The 23,669-nt window shown below is 43.1% G+C and overlaps 1 protein-coding gene across 1 annotated transcript; it reads right to left on the reverse strand.

Moving 5' to 3' along the window:
- Positions 1–1,109: 1,109 nt before the first annotated feature.
- Positions 1,110–23,438, reverse strand: LOC124145911 (glutathione hydrolase 1 proenzyme-like). The gene is made up of 13 exons (XM_046515881.2): positions 23,240–23,438; positions 17,639–17,866; positions 16,908–17,005; positions 15,125–15,241; positions 13,722–13,929; positions 13,094–13,254; positions 11,985–12,131; positions 11,274–11,410; positions 9,943–10,133; positions 9,159–9,258; positions 8,414–8,554; positions 5,047–5,160; positions 1,110–4,431 (listed from the first exon to the last, which is right to left on the reverse strand). Exons 1-13 carry the CDS (start codon positions 23,284–23,286, stop codon positions 4,261–4,263), a joined length of 1,860 nt encoding a protein of 619 aa, XP_046371837.2. The 5' UTR covers positions 23,287–23,438; the 3' UTR covers positions 1,110–4,260.
- Between the last annotated feature and the right edge of the window lie 231 nt (positions 23,439–23,669).

Here is a 23,669-nt window from a genome sequence, read left to right on the forward strand (position 1 = left end):
ATGCATCAACCAAGTCAGCGAGCCTGACCACCCGATCCCGTTAGTCGCCTCTTACGACAAGCATAGTTACCTTTTAAAGGAAGCATGGGTAGCTGAAGACCTATTCTACCCCGGGATCTTCTCGGGTCGGGTAGAATAGGTCTTCAGCAACCCATGCTTGCCGTATCAAGCGACTGTGCTTGTCGTAAGAGGCGACTAACGGGATCGGGTGGTCAGGCTCGCTGACTTGGTTGATGCATGTCATCGATCCCATTTGTGTGGATTGATGCGCATGATATCAATCACTGGATTGTCTGGTCCAGACTCGATTATTTTACAGACCGCCGTCATAAAGCTGGAATAGATGAGTGCGACATTAAACATCAAACAAACAAAAGACAAAAGTGGTAAAGATCAAGGACCTGCGTCATTGGAAACCGAATAATTCTTTATTGTCGCAACACATTTGCTTTTCAGGGCATCCAACATGTCTCGTGACTCTTTTGTGAGCCAAAATTGTGTTTTTCAAGAACGAATTTTCTCTGACCCTCGCGGGTTCACGGGTATAATTCTGACGAACCAAAAAAACATGAGTGGGTTCGAATCCAAGACTTATCCTGGTTATGAGTCCAGTAACACCAGCCTACATATTTCAGCTATATCCAGAGGTATGTGCAAGTCAAACCGATGGTTAATACAATGAACAACGAGACACATCATTGCTGGATGATGACTCATGTCCTTTGATCAATTGTTTGTTTGTTTGTTGTTTAACGCCGCACTCAGCAATATTCCAGCCACGTGACGGCAGGCTATAAATATTCGAGTCTGGACCAGACAATCCAGTGATTGATATCATGAGCATCGTAAAACGCGTTTTTTCATTATTATAGCCAGTCATAAAGTACGCTTGTTTGATTTGATTGTTGTTTTACGCCGCACTCAGCATTCTGTCAGCAATATGACGGCGGTCTGTATAAATAACCGAGTCTACACCAGACAATCCAGTGATTGATGTCATGAGCATAGATCCACACAATTGAGATTGAGGACATGAATCAACCAAGTCAGCGAGCCTTTTTACCCGACCCCGTCAGTCGCCTCTTACGACAAGCATGGGTTGCTGAAGACCTATCCTACCCCGGATCTTCAATGTTCTCTCCAGAAATGGGCTTTACACATTTTACCCATGGGGAGTGGGATAGATGGGGTGTCGAACCCACTTTGCTACCACTGCCCCAAGAGTACAAATAGAACAATAGTTATTTTAATTAATAGAACGAACACGTTGTAAGAGTGATTTTTTTTTTATAAAACTAGGTACAAAAGAAGAGGAAGAATGGTTTATCTTCTTATAAAGCTCGCAATAATATTTCACGTCTAACATTAAATGGCATGAATAGTTTTGTACATTGTCACCAGGTTATATGAATGAAAAGTCTAAAAGCAACACCAACTTCCACGTTTCCGTCATGAGGTGCCTTAAACACAAAATTACAAAGACGACGTTTATACACGAGCAGTGCGCGAGTGAGTGATTTTACCATTATACCAAGGTGGAAAGGGGTAGCCTTGTACCAACACTGGAAATTCAACAGGGGCCTGAAGTTAGCAGCGAGTTCGTTAATCAAAGGCTGTATATTAAACAACTACAGTACTGTGGGTGGTTAAGTACACTGAAACTCATATAATATGTGACAGCAGGTTTGTCTAACGTCATCATCCAAAAGCTGTTTAGTTATTCAGTACTTTGGAATAACGAACACCAAACCAGCACCGGGTTCGCTATTCAGCCTTGGTGTAACAAACATAAGATACCGTATGTCCAGTGGGACAGTTATTCGTTATTCGTTTTTCGAATAACGAAAAACAAGCCAGCACCGGATTCGTTATTCAGTTTATGTCCAACAATACTATTAAATATTAGATAGTCTGTGGTCTATCTCCTAACAACTGTTAAACTATTCAGTACTTTTGAATAAGGAAAACTAACCAGCACCGGGTTCGTTATTCAGTTCATGTTTAGTGAGTGAGTTAAATTTTACATCGCATCGGCAATATTTCAGCCATATAGCGATGTGAACTAGGTTGAACAAGTTAGTTCATGTTTAAGAAAATATAAAAAAGATGGAATTAAGAGTCTGCTGTTGCTTTTAGTTTTGTTCTTATTGACAATAAAGACTTAAATTGCGAGGAAAACCTTTGCAGAAGTAGCCCTCATTAAATACTGACTGTATTTTAGGACAAATAAACACATATAGGAAAATGTAATTGTATAATTAGTGTGGCCTCTACTCATAGACCCTGTCACTTTATCGCTTTCTTCAACCAAACCCCCTACATCCGTTTCCACAGAAAAAAAGGTTTCTGGTCAGGGTCCATCATCACCCACACTTGAACAAGTGTCACACTTTTGGCCTTGCTAACATTATCGTTTTCCAATTTCTGAAATGTTAAAAGGTACATTTACCGCGTTTGAAACAAAGATTGAAATATTTGCCAACCAGTTGTAAACCTGAGCAAATAGACACAGGACACTCTCATGCTACATATGTAGGTAGACATCGAATTGCAGAGGAAGAAATGACTGATGGTGTAAATGTAGTCAAACGTTATTCTGCGAAAGACGATCTTGGTGACTGCAAACTTTATGACGACAGATGTGGAGTAAAAATGAAGGACACTGAAATTGGGTTATGTGATGGCAACACTGAACAAGAAAATGAACACGAGAGAATGTGTGACGACAGTGCTGATGCTGACAATCCAGCTCTTGAGCCAGAGAAATTCGCCTTTCACATCAAGAGCAAAAAGTGGAAGACAATCGACATGAAAACCAACAGAAGAGGGGACGGGGGTTAACTGGAAACTGGACAACCGTTTTAGCAAAAGCCATCAGCAAAACCAGCCCTGCATGTCCTTTGATCTTTCGATGTAACCTTGTTAGAAAATTAAACTCAAGAAAGACGAATAGTCCATTTTTCACTTCAAAGGCATGCTGCAAATTTCCATGATGTATAAGATACATGGTAAATATAAGAAAGGAACCAAAGGACAATCCAGTGAAGGTATGGGTGAAGTCTAATCAAACCATTTACACAGATTAAGCATGAACATGGTGTCACCAAAGGGAGACCAATCAAATGGCCTGAAAGAAAACAAATTGCAGACGCCATCAAGCAGAGTGGGCCTTCATATGTTTAATAAGGGACCGTGGACAGCACAGCTTTTGAAGCTGGAAATTCCACTGGCTATGAAACAAAGGAAGTGCTGCCAAAGATTTCATCAGAATCCAGTCTTAGTATGAGACTTCATAAAGATGTTTTTGCAGAAGTGGCATTTCTCAAGAAGGTGTATGAGAGAGAAGATGATAAGGAGGGTGTACTAAAAGGTTCCATGCAGTCGCTGTCAATGTTCCCATTTGCTGTTAGCCAGCCTGTACAGTAGTGAACAGATTTCGTTACTGGCTGAACACATTCGGACAGGAACAGCGACTTTGTGCTTTGATGCTACGGGGGATATGGTAGATGGAATCTGATTCGTCCATATGACAGACATAGAAGGGTCATAACTCGTAGTCGCCTCGTTCGGCAAGGGTGGAAACTGGACTTTTACAGTCAGTTAACTCCCTTGCCTTGGGAAGATGGAGTCTTACAGGAGCAGTGTACATGATTACTTAATATTCCTTTAAACAAACTCAATATCACACATATGAAGTAAGAATTACCATTTATCATCATTTTTTTCACAGTCGAGTGCGAATGTTAGAGTAATTTGGTACTGGGGACAAAACGGTATCCAGACATCGAGTACGATGTGGATAGTGATTGCTCGAGTAATGCACCGTTACTCTAGTACAGATGCACTGATCTAAATAAGAAAAACCTTTTCTCATGTGTAACACGTAGTCAGACGGACAAGGTGACTCCCGCTTTGTCTACGACAACCAGGGTAAATTGTGTGTCCCTTTATCCTGGTAGTCTGATACAACAGTTAACACAATCACTGACTTCACAAAGCTCTCCTACAAATACCCCATAGCGAAGGTTAACACATAGTCTGACACAGTGTAACACATAGTTAAGTTCCGTTCATCCTGGTAGAGAGATCTACAACAGTAACAGTAAACACAATCACTGACTTCACCAAGCCCTCCTACAAATACCAATTACGAAGTATCTCCGTACATCATGACAGATATGACAATGATAGCACAACACGGCCAGTGAGAGTATACATGCGTTCCCTATCACGAGGCGTCCCCATCACGAGGCGTCCCCATCACAAGGCGTCCCCGTACATCAAACTGGCAACGCCCTTCTTCCTCTCGTCGGAGAAGGCGTGTATCTGGCGAGTGTCCGGGTCGCGATATATCGCCTGCAGCACCGCCATGTACGTCGTCCGTGGTAGCAGCTCGTGGCCGTAGTCGTTGTGGAGGATGTCCAGGATGTCCTTGAGAAGAGAAGATGTGTCATTAACAACCTCAGATATATACCATTACGATTACCCCTTCTACACTAATAGCAAAGTAGCCGATGTGGATATATCATGCATCAAATTTTAAGATGTTAACAAACAAACAATGAACACCTGTACCTGTTCAATCACGCTGTGGACCGCCTCAGGCGGAAGGTCCGGGTTTAGATCCCCGGCCGCGTCATACCAAAAGACGTAAAAAGATGGTACTTGTTGTTACCCTGTCTGGCGCTCGGCATTAAATGGATGAAACAAGAACTGGTCGGCTCGGAGTCAGTATACTGTGTCTGAGTGGAGTATTCATGTTAAACTGCGGCATGGTATCTCAGTGAGCTAGCACTATAAATCGGCATCAGTCCGGGCTAGTACAAGCAGACACGCACGCACGCACGCACGCACGATCACGAACGCACGCACGCACGCACGCACGCACGCGCGTCGCAATATAAGTGCAATAATCTTATACGCGACGTTAAACCCAATTTCACCTCACCTCACCTCACCTCAATCACGCTGTTTGCATGTATGATACTGCAGTCGCCATGAGCCAGGAGGGGTCATGACGCTAATGTTGTGTTGCCTTGGGCTCACCTGGTTGAATCCCGGCTCCCACTTGAGTTTATCAGGGAACAACTGATGGTGGAATCGTTTATGCCGCACTGCCTCCTCCACAGACTGCTTCAGCCACAGGATCCTGGCTGCAACCTGGGAACAGAACACCTTCATCCTTACACACACGCATCTTCCCGAGGCAAGTGAGTTAACTGACTATAAAAGTCCAGTTTCCACCCTTGCCGAACTAGGCTGGTATTATGGAGTTACATTTTGGCTGGACTAACGAGTCCAAAGTCCAATCAAAATCGCGCGCCGAAATCGAAATCCGGTTCGTAAAGTGTCATGCAGATTTCGGTCGACTGCAGGATTTGCAAAGCATGTGCACCGCTAACTCGTTGTCATGAGATATTTTCTATATCTCTTCATGTTTTTAATCAAGGTGCTCACGTGATTTGATGCAATTCGCGTTGTAAGACTCGTTTGTTCACAATATAGATCTTGATTATCGATCAGATCGTCTTGACTGGCCGCCACCGTTTTGCTTGAAGCAAATGCAAGTGATACGAGAGATTGAATCTGATTGGTCAATAGGAGAGGCATAGAAAGGACATAACTCGCAATAGCCACTGGTGGCGCTACGATCGAGCCCAGGAATTCAAGCCTAGTTCGGCAAGGGTGGAAACTGGACTTTTAAAGTCAGTTAACTCTCTTGCCTCGGGAAGATGACACACACGTGTTACCCCGACACCTACACAATGACGTCACTGGATTGTCTGATCAAAGTTATTTGATATATTGAGTGCGGCGTAAAACAACAAACAAACAAAACCTCCACACGTTACACAAGGTAACAGTTTCTGGTCGCTTTGAGAAGGGTATCAGTGTCTGGTCGCATTGTGTGGGTGAAGGTTATCAGTGTCTGGTTGTATTGTGTAGGTTAACAGTGTCTGGTTGTATTGTGAAGGTTATCAGTGTCTGGTTGTATTGTGTAGGTTAACAGTGTCTGGTTGTATTGTGAAGGTTATCAGTGTCTGGTTGTATTGTATAGGTTAACAGTGTCTGGTTGTATTGTGAAGGGTATCAGTGTCTGGTTGTATTGTGTAGGTTAACAGTGTCTAGTTGTATTGTGAAGGAGGAAGTGTATCAGTGTTTGGTCGCCATGTGTAGGTTAACAGTGTCTGGTTGTATTGTGAAGGGTAACAGTGTCTGGTTGTATTGTGAAGGGTAACAGTGTCTGGTTGTATTGTGAAGGAGGAAGGGTAACAGTGTCTGGTTGTATTGTGAAGGAGGAAGGGTATCAGTGTCTGGTCGCATTGTGTAGGAGGAAGGGTATCAGTGTCTGGTTGTATTGTGAAGGAGGAAGGGTATCAGTGTCTGGTCGCCATGTGTAGGTTAACAGTGTCTGGTTGTATTGTGTAGGTTAACAGTGTCTGGTTGTATTGTGAAGGGTATCAGTGTCTGGTCGCATTGTGTAGGAGGAAGGGTATCAGTGTCTGGTCGCATTGTGAAGGAGGAAGGGTATCAGTGTCTGGTCGCATTGTGTAGGTTAACAGTGTCTGGTTGTATTGTGAAGGGTATCAGTGTCTGGTCGCATTGTGAAGGGTATCAGTGTCTGGTTGTATTTTGTAGGTTAACAGTGTCTGGTTGTATTGTGAAGGAGGAAGGGTATCAGTGTCTGGTCGCATTGTGTAGGTTAACAGTGTCTGGTTGTATTGTGAAGGGTATCAGTGTCTGGTCGCATTGTGTAGGTTAACAGTGTCTGGTTGTATTGTGAAGGGTATCAGTGTCTGGTTGTATTTTGTAGGTTAACAGTGTCTGGTTTCATTGTGAAGGAGTAAGGGTATCAGTGTCTGGTCGCAATGTGTAGGTAAACAGTGTCTGGTTGTATTGTGAAGGGTATCAGTGTCTGGTCGCATTGCGTATGTGAAGGGTATCAGTGTCTGGTTGTATTATGTAGGTTAACAGTGTCTGGTCGCATTGTGTTGGTGAAGGGTATCAGTGTCTGGTTGTATTATGTAGGTTAACAGTGTCTGGTCGCATTGCATGGGTGAAGGTTATCAGTGTCTGGTTGTATTTTGTAGGTTAACAGCGTCTGGTTGTATTGTGTAGGTTAAGGGTATCAGTGTCTGGTCGCATTGTGTGGGTGAAGGGTAACAGTGTCTGGTTGTATTGTGTAGGTTAACAGTGTCTGGTTGTATTGTGTAGGTTAAGGGTATCAGTGTCTGGTCGCATTGTGTGGGTGAAGGGTAACAGTGTCTGGTTGTATTGTGTAGGTTAACAGTGTCTGGTTGTATTGTGAAGGGTATCAGTGTCTGGTCGCATTGTGTGGGTGAAGGGTATCAGTGTCTGGTCGCATTGTGTAGGTTAACAGTGTCTGGTTGTATTGTGTAGGTTAAGGGTATCAGTGTCTGGTCACATTGTGAAGGGTATCAGTGTCTGGTCGCATTGTGAAGGGTATCAGTGTCTGGTCGCATTGCGTATGTGAAGGGTATCAGTGTCTGGTTGTATTATGTAGGTTAACAGTGTCTGGTCGCATTGTGTTGGTGAAGGGTATCAGTGTCTGGTTGTATTGTGTAGGTTAACAGTGTCTGGTCGCATTGCATGGGTGAAGGTTATCAGTGTCTGGTTGTATTGTGAAGGTTATCAGTGTCTGGTTGTATTGTGTAGGTTAACAGTGTCTGGTTGTATTGTGTAGGTTAAGGGTATCAGTGTCTGGTCGCATTGTGTGGGTGAAGGGTAACAGTGTCTGGTTGTATTGTGTAGGTTAACAGTGTCTGGTTGTATTGTGAAGGGTATCAGTGTCTGGTCGCATTGTGTGGGTGAAGGGTATCAGTGTCTGGTCGCATTGTGTAGGTTAACAGTGTCTGGTTGTATTGTGTAGGTTAAGGGTATCAGTGTCTGGTCACATTGTGAAGGGTATCAGTGTCTGGTCGCATTGTGAAGGGTATCAGTGTCTGGTCGCATTGCGTATGTGAAGGGTATCAGTGTCTGGTTGTATTATGTAGGTTAACAGTGTCTGGTCGCATTGTGTTGGTGAAGGGTATCAGTGTCTGGTTGTATTGTGTAGGTTAACAGTGTCTGGTCGCATTGCATGGGTGAAGGTTATCAGTGTCTGGTTGTATTGTGAAGGTTATCAGTGTCTGGTTGTATTGTGTAGGTTAACAGTGTCTGGTTGCATTGTGAAGGGTATCAGTGTCTGGTTGTATTGTGATGTAATAAAATCTGGTACCAGTGGTTTGTGACATCGATAGATGACAATTGTCACAATCATTTGTTCGACGTGCATTTGTTTGTTTGCTATGTTAAAATTATTCAAGTTCCTATGTATTTTTTTACGACAATAATTGTGTTTTGTGTATACGTCCTGTCTGCTAACTGACAGCTTATTGGTTTCCCCACATACCTGAGCATTGACCGTGGAGATCCTGGCCCCTCCAGAAGATCCTATGACGAGTCTGGGATCTCCTGCTCCGTCCACGAATATCGCTGGCGCCATTGACGACAAGGGCTGCTTCCCAGGCTCGATGTAGTTGGGAGGAACTGCCTGAAAAAGACCAATCCATTTGTCTCTGTTCAAAACACCCTCGTTCATTAAACTCCGCGCAGCTTCAGCCATCAAGGGATCATTATTCTTAGTCCAGATGAGACCCACACGGCACAATAAATAAATACCATCGTTCATTAAACTCCGCGCAGCTGCAGCCATCAAGGGATCATTATTCTTAGTCCAGATCAGACATACACGGCACAATAATTAAATACCATCGTTCATAAACTCCGCGCAGCTGCAGCCATCAAGGGATCATTGGTCTTAGTCCAGATCAGACATACACGGCACAATAATTAAATACCATCGTTCATAAACTCCGCGCAGCTGCAGCCATCAAGGGATCATTGGTCTTAGTCAAGATCAGACATACACGGCACAATAATTAAATACCATCGTTCATAAACTCCGCGCAGCTGCAGCCATCAAGGGATCATTGGTCTTAGTCCAGATCAGAAACATAAGGCACATAATTTAATACCATCGATATAAAATTCTAGATATCCGTGGTTCGAGACAAGCGAAGTGTTGCTATAGTACCGATAAAGATTGTGTAGGGGCCGTGAACCTTCAAAGTATCGAGTTAAATGTGTTTACTCACCTTTAGGTTGTCGAGGTAGGAGACGTTAGGAATGGAGAAGTCCGCCATCTCGTTGTTGAGGATGATCCCGGTAGATGGCGACACGAGGAGGGAGCCGAAACTTCAACAGAGTCAGCAAAAGTTGTATCGTTGACTTATATTTTGAATTGGTGTGTCGTCCTCATTTTTTGATTCGGTAAAATTACCACTGACAGTAATACCGGCATCTTTTCATAGTCACTTAGTTCTATTTACATACCTCCCAATTTGGCTTTGGGAGTTAGCCCACTTTACATGAAACTCTGAACTTTTACTCTATGATACGTCTAACGACACATCCATAGTACGTTATAATAACGCTGTTAAGCATGACTTGTTCCTGAGTTTTTGAAGTTGATAAATATTTACATATTCATCAAATGCTCTTCTTGGTAGGGTGAGTGAGTGAGTTGGGTTTGACACCGCTATTAACAACATTCCAGTTATATCGCGGCGTGTCAGCTTAATGTGGGAGGAAAGCCCGAAGTGATGCAGGTCTCAGACGTTTACCACTTCGGTGAAACCAACGAGCACGGGCATGGTGCTGACAAACCTAGAAACATAATCGGGGCGAACCGGAATTCGAACCCACAATGATAGGTTTCTGGCGTGCCCAAGGGACGCAACTCTGCACAGCGAATCGCGGCGCCTTAGACGACTGGGCCACCCGTGCCCCCGGATCTCGAGAGGAACACATATACATGATATACACTGCTGTCGTGCCGTTGAGTCATAATCAGGCAAGTAGTTCGGGAAGTGGTCTTACTAGTAGTTGATGGTGCTGCAGACAGCCACGGCGTCGCCGTTGGGAGCCAGGACATTTATCTGTGCTGTGCCCTGCTCGTCCCACGGTTCGCCGGTGACGTCGGTGTAGTAGTTGGTGTTGTGGGTGCGGCTCAGGTCGATCTTCTTGCGCAGGGACGCCGCATAGGCAGGGGACGTCATCTTCCTTATGAGCTGTTGGAGTGAGTGAGTTGGGTTTAACGCCGCCTCTAAGAGTGTTCCAGTTACATCACGGGTTGTCAGCTTGATGTGGGTGGAAAGCCTGAAGTGATGCAGGTCTAGACGTTTACCACTTTGGCGAAACCAACGACTGGTGCTGACAAACCTTAACACATTATCTGGGCGATCCGGGATTCGGACCCACGATCATAAGGACGCAACTCTGCACATCGACTGGCGGCGCCTCAGATGACTGGGCCACCCGTGCCCATATCAGCAATTGGAACATTCAACAGACTTATTATAATCAAAGGTTAGACTACTGTTTTGATGAACAGGGAAACATGCAGCTAGCGTTCAAGATACTGTCTACATCATGTCCACATCCGGGGTAGAATAGGTCTTCAGCAACCCATGCTTGCCGTAAAAGGCGACTATGCTTGTCGTAAGAGGCGGCTAACTTGATCGGGTGGCCAGGCTCACTGACTTGGTTGATGCATGTCATCGTTTCCAAGTTGCGTAGATCGATGCTCATGATGTCAATCACTGGATTGTCGGGTCCAGAGTTAATTATTTACAGACCACCTTCATGTAGCTGGAACACACGCGTTAAACACCAAATTTTAATATAATGCCAGAGATGGACCTGTCTGGAGTGAAGGATGAAGGAAGGGAGGGATTTTAAGGCCGCATTTAACACTTGTTCGGCGTGTCAGCTTGATGAGAGGGGAGACGTGAAGTGATGCAAGACATCCCATTCTTTTTAAAACTCTACCTACTGGTCGAATCTGCCTATCGAACCCACATCATAATCTTTAAACAACGAAGTTCTGCGCTTTAAGGAGAAAGTAATTCTTTGCAGCAATAGTCCAGAGATATTACAATGCTTGCTGATGAAAGAGAGATGTAAACCAGTGGTTGACAGCATGAGCAGTACCATCTGTCAGGTATCACATTTTAAACCAAGACAAAGTACGTATTTACATAGTAAATGGAACGTGTAAATTGGAACAGTAATACCAATATCGATGACTTGCAATATGTAAGAACGGGTTGGAATAAATTTTCAACCATTTTGACATTAAGGCTATCTTTGGGGTAATTTAACTGTCCATCGTTGCTTAACTTATGGCCATGAGTATATGCGTGTCTCACGTCATGTAACTGTACAAAGTGAGGGTCCCCCAGTTTCAGCCTGTCTGCATAGGCAAACTTGAAAGCCTCGATGATCTTGTGGTACGTGGCGGCCTCGGCAGCCGGGGTTTCAATGTCAGCTGGCGTGAAGTTAAAACCTGGAGTTGAAACAAACAAGGAAAAAGGGGTTATGCTGCTCAGTCCCAGGCCCTTGAAATTCTTGCCATCTCAGTATTTGACGGAAAGCTAAAGATGCGGCGTAAAATCGTTACAAGCTAACCATTGAAAATGAACAGGATTTGCGAAATCATGAACTTTGATTTCGAACATATGCAGTCATTTGGAAACGTCTTGTGTGAATAGAGTGTTTGTTTGTTTGTTGTTTAACGCCGCACTCAGCAATATTTCAGCTATATGACGGCGGTCTGTAAATAATCGAGTCTGGACCAGACATTCCAGTGATTGAAATCATGAGCATCTATCCACGTAATTGGGATACGATGACATGCATCAACCAAGTCAGCGAGCCTGACCACCCGACCCTGTTAGTCGCCTCTTACGACAAGCATAGTCGCCCTTTACGGCAAGTATGGGTTGCTGGAGACCTATTGGATCTTCACGGGTCAGGGACATTTGGACGCACACGGGATTTGCTCCCTGGTTTCTATTGTACTCTACACAACGTGACGCGTGGCCCACTGGCCAGTGTTATTTAAGTATTAGGTATACTACCTTCCAGTATCTCCAGGATGAGACCCATCACAGGCCCCCCGCTAGGTGCTCCCGGGACATACATCGTCAAGTCGCCATACTTATACTCAAGGGGGCGCTCATGACGGGTCAAGTTCACTTCGAAGTCGGCTTTGGTCAGAAGTCCACCTGGAAATAGGACACGATGTGAAACGGGAGTTTTATTTCAAAATGCATGTTCAGTTTTGTTTGTTTGTTGTTAAACGCCGCCCCAGCAATATTCAAGAATTTCTGGATTCAAGAACAGAGACAGGCCTTTTTCAAGCCATTCGACAGCGAGGGAGGACACTTACATTAATTCTAGATATTTTGGCTCATTGCCTCAAATCAAATATAAATATATATTTTTGTACCAATAGCTGAAAAACAATATCTGGTCCAAATACAAAATCCCAGGCCCCCTTTAAATATCAATATAAACCTAAAAATGTGTGATTCAGTATAATTATTCAGTATTCATTGATCTTATGTGATCAAGTACTGGGGGGCCCGGGATGGCCCAGTCGTCTCAGGCGCCGCGATTCGCTGTGCAGAGTTGCGTCCCTTGGACACGCCAGAAACCTATGATTGTGGGTTCGAATCCCGGTTCGCCCCGAACTCACTATTCAAAGTATAAAGGGCGAAGATGTATTTAGTGAAACCTCCTTCATCCTGATTGTACCATGCCCATTCAAATCGTCGAGATAAAGGAACATGGGTAGAGAGTAGTGTCCCTTACATGTAGACCTTCCAGACAGTACTTGACTGGTTGCCGGACTAGCGATACGCTGTACACAGTTTTAAAATTGTATTACAATTTCAATATAAGTTAAATACAAGATTTTTTATTATTAGTGCACTGCATGGCATACTGAATGACACATTGAATTCAATGTCTTATTTTCAATAATTGACAGTATATCGTTTTGTTTATGTATTATATTCGAATCCCGACATGGGTACAATGTGTGAAGCCCATTTCTGGTGTCCCCCGCCGTGATATTGCTGGAATATTGCTAAAAGCGGCGTAAAACCAAACTCACTCACTCATGTATTATTTATTCTTTCACTCACTCACACATCACATCTAACAAAAGTAGAAGTAGATGTACCAAACTGTTCGATTTCCTGCAATAAGCGTTCAGCAACCTCCCCTTTGTATAGATAGTCGGGACCGTGCTTCGCAATCCCGCTCAGCGTCTTAGCAAGGGCAGGTAACTTCACTTCATCACCTTCCAGTTTAAGGCCACCCTGCTCGTTACAGAAGAACTTGCTGGAAATGTAAGTTTTCATTAAATGGAAAAAGTAAAACTTCTTTTTAAACTTCTTAACTGGATTGTTAGTTTTATTGTTGCGTAAAAAAAGGTCGTTCAAAAGACCGGGATCAATCTGGACATGCTACCATAACATTTTGGAATCCTGCATTCTGATTGGTCAGCCAGAGGTATCGAATCTTCGTTCGAAACCTCTAAACCGAAATCACCCTGAGTCAAACACATCACCCTGGCACAAGGGACACAACTCTTCTGATGCTTTGTTTCGACGATTTAGACAACTCGCCCGATCCAAACTATTCTACGTATGGTTGATATCATGCGCTGCGATCCACCACGTGGGGGTATGCGCTTTCATATCATAACCATCAGACCCACATTATATTCCGTATTTTTTTACAAGGAGTACTGTAAATGTACTGTGTTTTGCGAGCGGTACATAGGTGATTAAACATCTACAGCCTACCAGAGCTCCGGGAACTCCATCTTCAGTGACACGTTGAATCTCCTCGTCATCAGCTCCAGTGCCCTCGCAGATGAGTTGGACAGAGGGTGACCGTCTCTCGCCATCTTGATAGCAGGTTCAAACAGCGTCGCCCAGGGCAGCTTACCATACTTCTGATGCGCCTCCCAATATGCCATCGCTTCTGGTGGGACAGCTATCGATAAAGGACCTGCAAATGTACGCTGAGTTTTATATGTTGAAGGTAGAGGTGGCACATTCAAATAAGGCGCCACAATTCGCTGTGCAGAGTTGCCTCCCTTTAGCCGCGCCAGGAAACGCTGATAGTGAGTTGGAAATCGAGATTCGCCCTGATTACGATTATTTGTTTGTCAACATCATACACTTCCACGTTGATTGCCCAAGTGGTATGTGTGTACACCTGTCTAATTCCGGCCTTCCATGCAGATGACACCCGCACTATAACCGAGATACTGTTCAAAGCGGTTTAAAACATAACTCACTCGCTGTTATTTATGTACTGACTATACACTTTTTTCCAAACCTTAAAGAGAAAGAACAACTTCTTTCTCGGACATAAAACAGTGCAAGCAAATGTGTTTTACCATTCGTCACCACTCGCCCCTTTCCGTAACCTGCAAGAAGACTCGTCACCCTATCAATGAATGTTATGTGCGAAAATACGACAAACCAATCAGAATGCGCGTATGATTTCAAGTTCTTCGTCAAAGAGCCCCTCAGAATTTTTTTATTTATTTTACACGTCTTGCATTTAAAAATATACCCGAGACACAGTTAAATGCGTTCAATCATACTGTATAATTCCGCATATCCAGATGTGTTTTAAATTGCATCTGAAATATATATAATATATGGGGAAATATATGTGAACCATTACGCAACGAGTTGACAATTGTTTTAGGTATGCACGTTTGCGCCAAGACGGAACCCGGTCGCAAAAATGGCCATGAGAAGGGCACGAGTCGCTATTCGGCTTGTCCTGGAATAACACGAGTTGGTGACGAATGGTGTTTTACATAAGTGTAAGCAGTACTGGAGACAGGTCCCAGCTACCTCCAAAGTGCAACCGATCCATGAGTCCAGAAGCCATAAGAGGGCAGCAATTTACGTTTCGGGGCGGAAGGGTGGAGGTGGAAATTTTGCAAAAAACAAAAATCAGAAAAAAGAGTCCGGGAGAGTGGTTTTTCCAGCACGGTAATTTCAAGAAAAGTCCATCGAGCAATTATACTTATGCTGTTAAACCTAAGTTTTAGTTTTAAAGCAAACAAAAGCAAGATTGTCGATCCATTCCTCCCCGGGACGTATATGATGGCACTTTGTGCTGCCAGGGATAGTTTCCCATGCGGGCTCTGTACATATGGGTGTAAATGAAATTCAATACTGACCTTGTCGGAACGTCTTGTTGATGAACTTATCTAAAGAGGCTGCCAAGGGAGCGAACTCTCGACCGTTGATAAATTCAGCTTTCCGGGGCGATTTTTGATATACCATGATAAAACATCCTGAAACGTAAGGTAAACGGAGAAAGACGCTGAATGAATTATTCATTATATTTGTATGAGCAGAATGACGATTTTACATAGTACTATTGTAACTTTTGTATTACTAGTGTCCCATACCGTATCTCACGCCCTATGTCTTCACCACGTACCTCACTGCAGCCACGCCCACATCACACACCTCCCATGCCTACATCACACACCTCACTTCCTCCTATGATCACATCACACACCTCACTTCCTCCTATGATCACATCACATACCTCACTTCCTCCCATGCCCACATCACAAATTCTCGGATGCCAAAACCGCGTATCTCACCTCCGCCTGAGCCAACTAAGCTACCATCCTATTCCTGATTTATAGACGTCACGTATCTCACCTCCGCCTGAGCCAACTAAGCTACCATCCTATTCCTGATTTATAGACGCCACGTGTCTCACCTCCGCCTGAGCCAACTAAGCTACCATCCTATTCCTGATTTATAGACGCCACGTGTCTCACCTCCGCCTGAGCCAACTAAGCTACCATCCTATTCCTGATTTATAGACGCCACGTGTCTCACCTCCGCCTGAGCCAACTAAACTACCATCCTATTCCTGATTTATAGACGTCACGTGTCTCACCTCCGCCTGAGCCAACTAAACTACCATCCTATTCCTGATTTATAGACGTCACGTGTCTCACCTCCGCCTGAGCCAACTAAGCTAACATCCTATTCCTGATTTATAGACGTCACGTGTCTCACCTCCGCCTGAGCCAACTAAACTACCATCCTATTCCTGATTTATAGACGTCACGTATCTCACCTCCGCCTGAGCCAACTAAGCTAACATCCTATTCCTGATTTATAGAGGTCACGTATCTCACCTCCGCCTGAGCCAACTAAGCTAACATCCTATTCCTGATTTATAGACGTCACGTATCTCACCTCCGCCTGAGCCAACTAAGCTACCATCCTATTCCTGATTTATAGACGCCACGTGTCTCACCTCCGCCTGAGCCAACTAAGCTACCATCCTATTCCTGATTTATAGACGCCACGTGTCTCACCTCCGCCTGAGCCAACTAAGCTACCATCCTATTCCTGATTTATAGACGCCACGTGTCTCACCTCCGCCTGAGCCAACTAAGCTACCATCCTATTCCTGATTTATAGACGCCACGTATCTCACCTCCGCCTGAGCCAACTAAGCTACCATCCTATTCCTGATTTATAGACGTCACGTATCTCACCTCCGCCTGAGCCAACTAAGCTAACATCCTATTCCTGATTTATAGACGTCACGTGTCTCACCTCCGCCTGAGCCAACTAAGCTAACATCCTATTCCTGATTTATAGACGTCACGTGTCTCACCTCCGCCTGAGCCAACTAAGCTAACATCCTATTCCTGATCTATAGACGTCACGTTTCTCACCTCCGCCTTAGCCAACTAAACTACCATCCTATTCCTGATTTATAGACGTCACGTGTCTCACCTCCGCCTTAGCCAACTAAACTACCATCCTATTCCTGATTTATAGACCTCACGTATCTCACCTCCGCCTGAGCCAACTAAGCTACCATCCTATTCCTGATTTATAGACGTCACGTGTCTCACCTCCGCCCGAGCTCGAGCTATCTGAGCTACCATCCTATTCCTGATTTATAGACAACGCGTTACTCACCTCCCCCTAAGCCCATGCTGTGTGGCTGTCGGACTCCGTCACACAACAGTGAAGCAATGGCAGCATCTACCGCAGACCCACCTTCTTCTAAAATATCTCTGCGGTGATAGAAAGTGCAGCTTTGTTTTAGAAATGGAACTACGTACTAACCACGTTTATTAGTCAAAGCTCAGATATGTCCCTCTGAACATAAATCTCTCATACATATCAAAATACGTACCAGGTGTAAGACATTTCCTAATTATGACTGGCACAAATCGATCTACAAAAAACGTGAAGAGTACAAGCAAAAGGACCACATGATCGATAACCGTTTAGGAGATATCCCTAATTGAATTATTTTTATTTTTTGGTGCTATATGGGTGAAAAAACATTGAATAGACAAGGCCCTACATCGTCCGTTTTAAAGCTATTCAGTTCATATATTTGTTATTTTTGGAGGGATGAATAGATTATGAATCCACTCTTAAGTCAATACCGACTATGTGGCCCTATCACTGGTAGCCCTTTCTGTCTGGTAAAGACAACACAGAAAAAGGATCAGTTGTCATGTCAACTACAAACAAAACATGTCAGTATAAAACATGCATGATGTACTTTTTTAAGGACCTGACAAACTCTACATTCACCTCACGAAGGCTCACAAAGCCTCGTGCCAACTTGTCGCTATGTGGCTGAAATAATGCCGATGCAACGTTAAAATTTAACTCACTCACTCACTCATGCCTACCTGCCTACGCGGGAGCATGCTGGGTGGTCTGCCGCCACCGCCCCGATTGCCAACCGCTGACCTTGACCCGGCTTCAGACCAAAACCCAAACCGAGGGCAAGGCCAAGGACGAAGGCAGCCCCTAACAGAACCACTACTGCAATGATTATACTCCGCTTCCTTCCACATGGGCAGGCTGTCTTATCGGGACTGGTCTTGGTATTTAAAGCATCACCGTCTTTCATTAAACTGAAAAAGAAACCGGCCTTATCCTTACATAATGTTCCATTAATATATGAACACGTGTGTATGAACTTGTGGAATTATACCTCCTGATGAGAACCGATATACTGGGATCAACCCCCTTGTATCACCTACAAGTGAGTGAGTGAGTTGGGTTTAACGCCGCTTTTAACAGTATTCCAGTAATATCACGGCCTGTCAGCTTAATGTGGGAGGAAAGCCCGAAGTGATGCAGGTCTCAGACGTTTACCACTTCGGTAAAACCCACGAGCACGGGTATGGTGCTGACAAACCTAGAAACATAATCGGGGCGAACCGGGATTCGAACCCACAATCATAGGTTTCTGGCGTGCCCAAAGGACGCAACTCTGCACAGCGAATCGCGGCGCCTTAGACGACTGGGCCACCCGTGCCCCCTCACCCACAAGTGAAGATCCGGGGTAGAATTGGTCTTCAGCAACCCATGCTTGCCACAAAAGGTGACTATGCTTGTCGTAAGAGGCGACTAACGGGATCGGGTGGTCAGACTCGCTGACTTGGTTGATCTCAATTGCGTGGATCGATGCTCAGGATGTCAATCACTGGATTGTCTGGCCCAGACTCGATTATTTGACGAATTATTTATCGGCAATACACGCTTCATTTTAATTTTCCTGGGTGCCGTTGAACAAAACAACCTTAGCGCTACGACTGTCGTAAGCCTATGTTAAGGTATGGGAGTTACGATCACCTTAGTGCTAAGATAGCTTTGTACGACGACACCCTGTTGTGAATTTCCTATGAATAATGGTGTTTTATCCAAATCTTAAGATTTACACAATAATGACAATGACACAACATGTTTTCTTCTCCAACATGTTTCAATGTAAATAAATAAATAAATAAATAAATATCACGATTGCTAGTAATTTTCTTGCATACCTGTTTACAGAAAGGAATTCCTAATGTGAATAACTATGGATAAAGCTTTCTCATAAAATGACTCCAAATAGCATTTTGATAATTATAGCTGGGTTTGACCAATCTTTCTTTCCTGGTGCATTCCTGTGACCGCACAGTTCAGGGACCAGTCTTCTGGCAGGTGGCACCCATTCAGTGGTGGAGTCCCTATCTACATTCTCATTCTAGTGTAAAACGGCCAAATGACTTCTACTAAAATATTCAGATTTGCCAAATGATACACGTTTATGGTGAAATACATTCATTACATTGTTGAAAGATTCTACATATGCAGTGTCCATTGCTGAAAGAAAATCTTTTGGATGTTTATAAATAAGACCGTTTTGAAGTGCAACAGCTAACAATTTTTCTGCTTTCGGATCAGTTATAATTATCTTTGATGGTTCATATTTTTTCTCTCTTCTGCACCGGGAAGTAGGATTGCATCTATCATGCACATTTTTGTAATGATTTACAATATTATCTACGGAAGATTTAAATTTGATTTCATCTCCCTCTGAATTCCTCAAAGCGTAATTAATGTGTGTTCTAATTGAAGAAATTTTGTCACTCAGCTCTTCATGCCACGTGACACCATGTCTGTGCTGAGATCCACTGGAAAGTTTCTTTAGCTCTCTTTCCACAGCCTTCAAGGCATGCCAGGTGTCATTCTGGTTGAGAGTGAGATGCTGGTGTGTCCGAATGTACTTGTTTATTGACATGTTTCTGTCATGGGCATGCACTCTCACAGATACAGGTCCATCTGGGTGCATCTCTAGATAGGTATAGATCCTCTCCGTACCGAGTCGTTCATGGCGCTGTGACACTGAATCCTCCTCCTTGGTAACAATTTCGTCTCTCAGAACTTGATGGCTATTTATTCCTATGCACACAACATCCGTGTGCTGAGAGTTCTTGCGCCATCCATGTCGCGCATCGGTCTTAATGTCAATTCCTGCCTCAGCATCCTGATCTGACATGAACGTGATGCCGATTTCTTCTCTCAAAGCATTGTCACAGCTGTCTTCATATTCCGCTGCCACACAGTTGTTATAGACAGTTTCATCACCTTGCATATTTTCTCGCATATACCCAAGAGATACATGTCCAGTATTGGCAGCTTGGCACATGCGTTCGTACTGCACATGGAGCATTCCACTACAGAAGTATCTCCATGGGCCATTCTATAGTTGACGAGAAACTTTTGATTTGGGAGGTATGGTGACGATGCCCATGGGGCAAGAGATGTGTTGCAGGTCTCACAGGATATATCCAAAACCGCTGCATGTCCACGACAGTACTTTTTAACTGCAGAGAACTTTGCATTTCTGCAAGTTCTTACATGATCAGCAGTCATATTTGCAAGTGTAACCACAGACTGAACTGCTGTCATAAATATGCACTGGTTGACATCCCCCATGTCGGTAGTGCTGTAGTTTGGTGTCATGTCAGGTGCATCTTCCATAGCTTCATCTGCATCCTTTGTGTGCGCATTTATGTACAAGTCCAGAATCCTTTCAATGGCTTCTGCATTGTTCACTCTAAGACCCTGCATATTGCCTGTAATAATTTCTTTTACCCTGCACATCTTCCTCTTTATCCTGTCCTTCACACCCCTCCACACTGAAGTTCCAGGTTGAATCTCTCTTGCCTGCCATCCTTTCGATGGGTGCTGTTATATACCGATTTCTTTCCAGGATCCATGACTAGTATTGCGATTCACTGATGTGTCTTGTCTTGTATGAAGCAAAATACAGACTGCAGTTTTTGTCATATGGTCTATAATTTCTATGGTCCTGGGAAAATGCCAAGGAATAATTAAACAGGAAATGCCAAGAGGTGATGTTACATTTTTTGTCAAGATAAGGAAGATTCATTAAACTGAAATATTGCAAACTGGTCATTACAGTTGAATGACACTTCCTCCAGACTAATTGATAGCGGTCATTCCTGGGACAGACAGTTTTCCTAAGGAAATGGGAAGGGTCATAAACAAAACAATGCTCGTTTAACTACAATCGCCAATATGCTTGCCATATAGTGTCTTGAACATCTCACTAGAAGGTACCATTTTGTAATCTCTCACAAGCAAGAAGAAAATGGAAAACCGTCATGTTTTATGCCTGTTGGTTACTGACGAAATGGAACAGATCATAGATGATATATTTACACACCATGGTTTGGAACTGAAACTTGCATTGCCTGCTGATCATGCTGGAGATCTGAACTGCACATCATCTAATAACCCACAAATGACATCAGAAGATAACAGAGACAACAGTGAAGAGAGTGATGACCGTGAAGGGGGTGATTTACATGCCCCTATCCCAGCTGACCAAGGAGGAGATGGGGATGACGAATGCCCCCACTGTTTATGCAATCCATGCCTTACACATGAACAGTACAGACAGTCTTGGATGCCATCTCAGAATGCCTTTCCTAGCGTTAGAAACCGTCAATTCCGGAAGGTACTATATAAGAAATATTGGACATTACTCCGAAACAGGAATGTGTGGCGTGATCCACGATATATAGCCAGGAAATGTTCAGCTCTGAGACAAGACAGAAGGATGACATACTACAGGTGGCATAGGAGGGACATCATGCCTAACTGTGTTATCCAGAAAACAAGACAATGGATGCCTAAGACTGACAGGGAGGAGTATGTCGGACATCAGTGGGAGAATGTGTAGAACATTATTCTTTGGCATGATTGATAACTGGTGCAGAATTTGGTCTATTTTTTTCATTTCTATAAAAAGGTATGATTATTTTAATACTGTTATCTTGTTCCTCATTAATATTCAGTATACATACAATACAAATACTATCAATGAAAAGAAGGAAAGAATGTAACAGAAGTTGAATAGATTCAACATTCAAATAATGGAATTCTTATGCTGATTTCCTATTGTCATAAAAACAACATACACAAAGATATTTTGTATTCATTGACAAAAAATAATTACTTAAAATGTTTTTTCAACAAATTTTAGGAACATTTTCTGTAGAATTTTTATCATTCTTTTCTCCACTAAATTTTACATTAGAGGTGCCATGCGGTGACATACGGCACACGCCTACACAGCCCCATGGCCAAAGCAGAGATCTCTATCAGGGTCATATTTCAGTCACCCCTCTGCTTGGTGAGCATGGGCAAGGCTAATATTTTTCTCCCATGGGAGAAATACTCGGGCCTTTAAACACTCAACTTTCGTAATTTATCTCTTTTACACACGATCATTTTCTGATGAAAAACATATTGTCACTCATTCAAATTTCCCTTTCTTGAAAAAATTTGAAATTACCAACCATAATACGCCAATTTAGGAAAACAAAGAACTGTCTGTGATTGTGGAAATGAGTCTTCTCCCAAGAAGACTGTAAACATGTTGGTGTAGGCTATATCAGGTTACACTGATCCTGCATTCCGCGTTATACGATGAGAAAACCATTATTAACCCCCTTATACGGCGGTCAGTAAATCTCACGCTCTGTCGGAACAGGCCAGATCTTCAGGATGTCTACGGTATGTCAGACAATCAAGAATATCCTGCAGGCGAAAGTCTCTAAATTTTTGTATACTGTTTGCTTTGCTGGCGTGTAAATTGACAAGTTTCTGATCATGACAATAATAACAAAATATGTCGGGAAGTGTTCTTATTTGTAAAATAAATTGTGCCGTTATCTAATAAGGACGTTTGTATAAACACAAAGGACATCATCTATATTAACACTCCGTTTATCCGGTAACTTCATTATCCGGACAAATGAAAACGGCGCGGTCTTGATTAACTGAAGGGATTTACTATGAAGGGATTATGAAGCATTCGTGACGAATTATCATTTCAACAAGAATAGACAAGTACCAATTAACAATTATGGGTTTGTCAAATAGGCATATCATCTAAGCAAATGAGCAATTTCAGCTGAGACACTGGAACGAAGATAGAAAACGCGACCTTACAACTTCAAAATAAGCATTGTATATTATGAATCAATATTATTCAATCGAAAACGTATTATAACAGGAGTTTCACTGTACATAATGATAACAAAATATTTTCTATCAAGCAATGATCGAGTAAATATTAATTTAAAAAATCATCATCATTATTATTATTATTATTATTATTATTATCATCATTATAATATATATATTGCGCATTGCGTATTAGCTATTATTTGTATCATGAAGACTTTGCCATGTTTGAATTTCATTCAAAAGTTGAAATAACACGAAGACGTAAAACTGTGTTCGATAACAATTTTTATCATTATTTTCACCATCACTACACATGTTGAATGGGAATACATTTGTTATCAAAATAACCAATCATTATCTCAAACTATTTCAGACGGAGGAAAAGTTGAGAAGTCATCACTTTGCGCGTTCAGAAAAGAAAACAATTTTGCAACCAGAATAAACATATCACTTACCCATCCCCTAAGCCTTCCTCTTCACCAACTGCTTCATCAGTAGACATAGCTGGTATCAAACCTTCCGACAGTCTCTCTATCAATTTGCAAAGTCAATACACTTGTCTAACACAACCCCTGACCTAGATGTTTCTCAAAAGGTGGAATGCACGTGATTTCTTGTGGATCTTGCCCAAACTGTGACTGTTCAGACAAGGATTCCGTTTTTATCGTCCTCCTGGACTGCTGAACTGTTTCTTGAGCGGTTTATAGTCCGAGTATGAGTTTTTAGGTACATATTCTGTTCCAGGGCTAAGGGGCCTATTAAATTTGCCCTTATCGAGTGTATGTATTTTTTCACTACGGTCGAACTGTAGAGATGGTCGGGCCACCTGCGATGCGAGGGGCAGGACGATTGTGGTGTTGATGGATTTAAGCCATGCGTTCCTTA

This window comes from Haliotis rufescens, unplaced genomic scaffold (assembly GCF_023055435.1).
Source record: "Haliotis rufescens isolate VD_foot unplaced genomic scaffold, xgHalRufe1.0.p SCAF_45, whole genome shotgun sequence".
NCBI classification, from domain to species: domain Eukaryota; kingdom Metazoa; phylum Mollusca; class Gastropoda; order Lepetellida; family Haliotidae; genus Haliotis; species Haliotis rufescens.

Bases quoted from the DNA above. Each gene is read 5' to 3' on its own strand.
- LOC124145911 (XM_046515881.2), bottom strand. From the start codon at position 23,286: ATGTCTACTGATGAAGCAGTTGGTGAAGAGGAAGGCTTAGGGGATGG. The intron at 17,006-17,638 runs GTAGGCATGAGT...CTATCACCGCAG, and splicing joins GCATGCTCCCGCGTAGGCAG to AGATATTTTAGAAGAAGGTG. The intron at 5,161-8,413 runs GTATGTGGGGAA...TTCTGTTCCCAG, and splicing joins TCTCCACGGTCAATGCTCAG to GTTGCAGCCAGGATCCTGTG.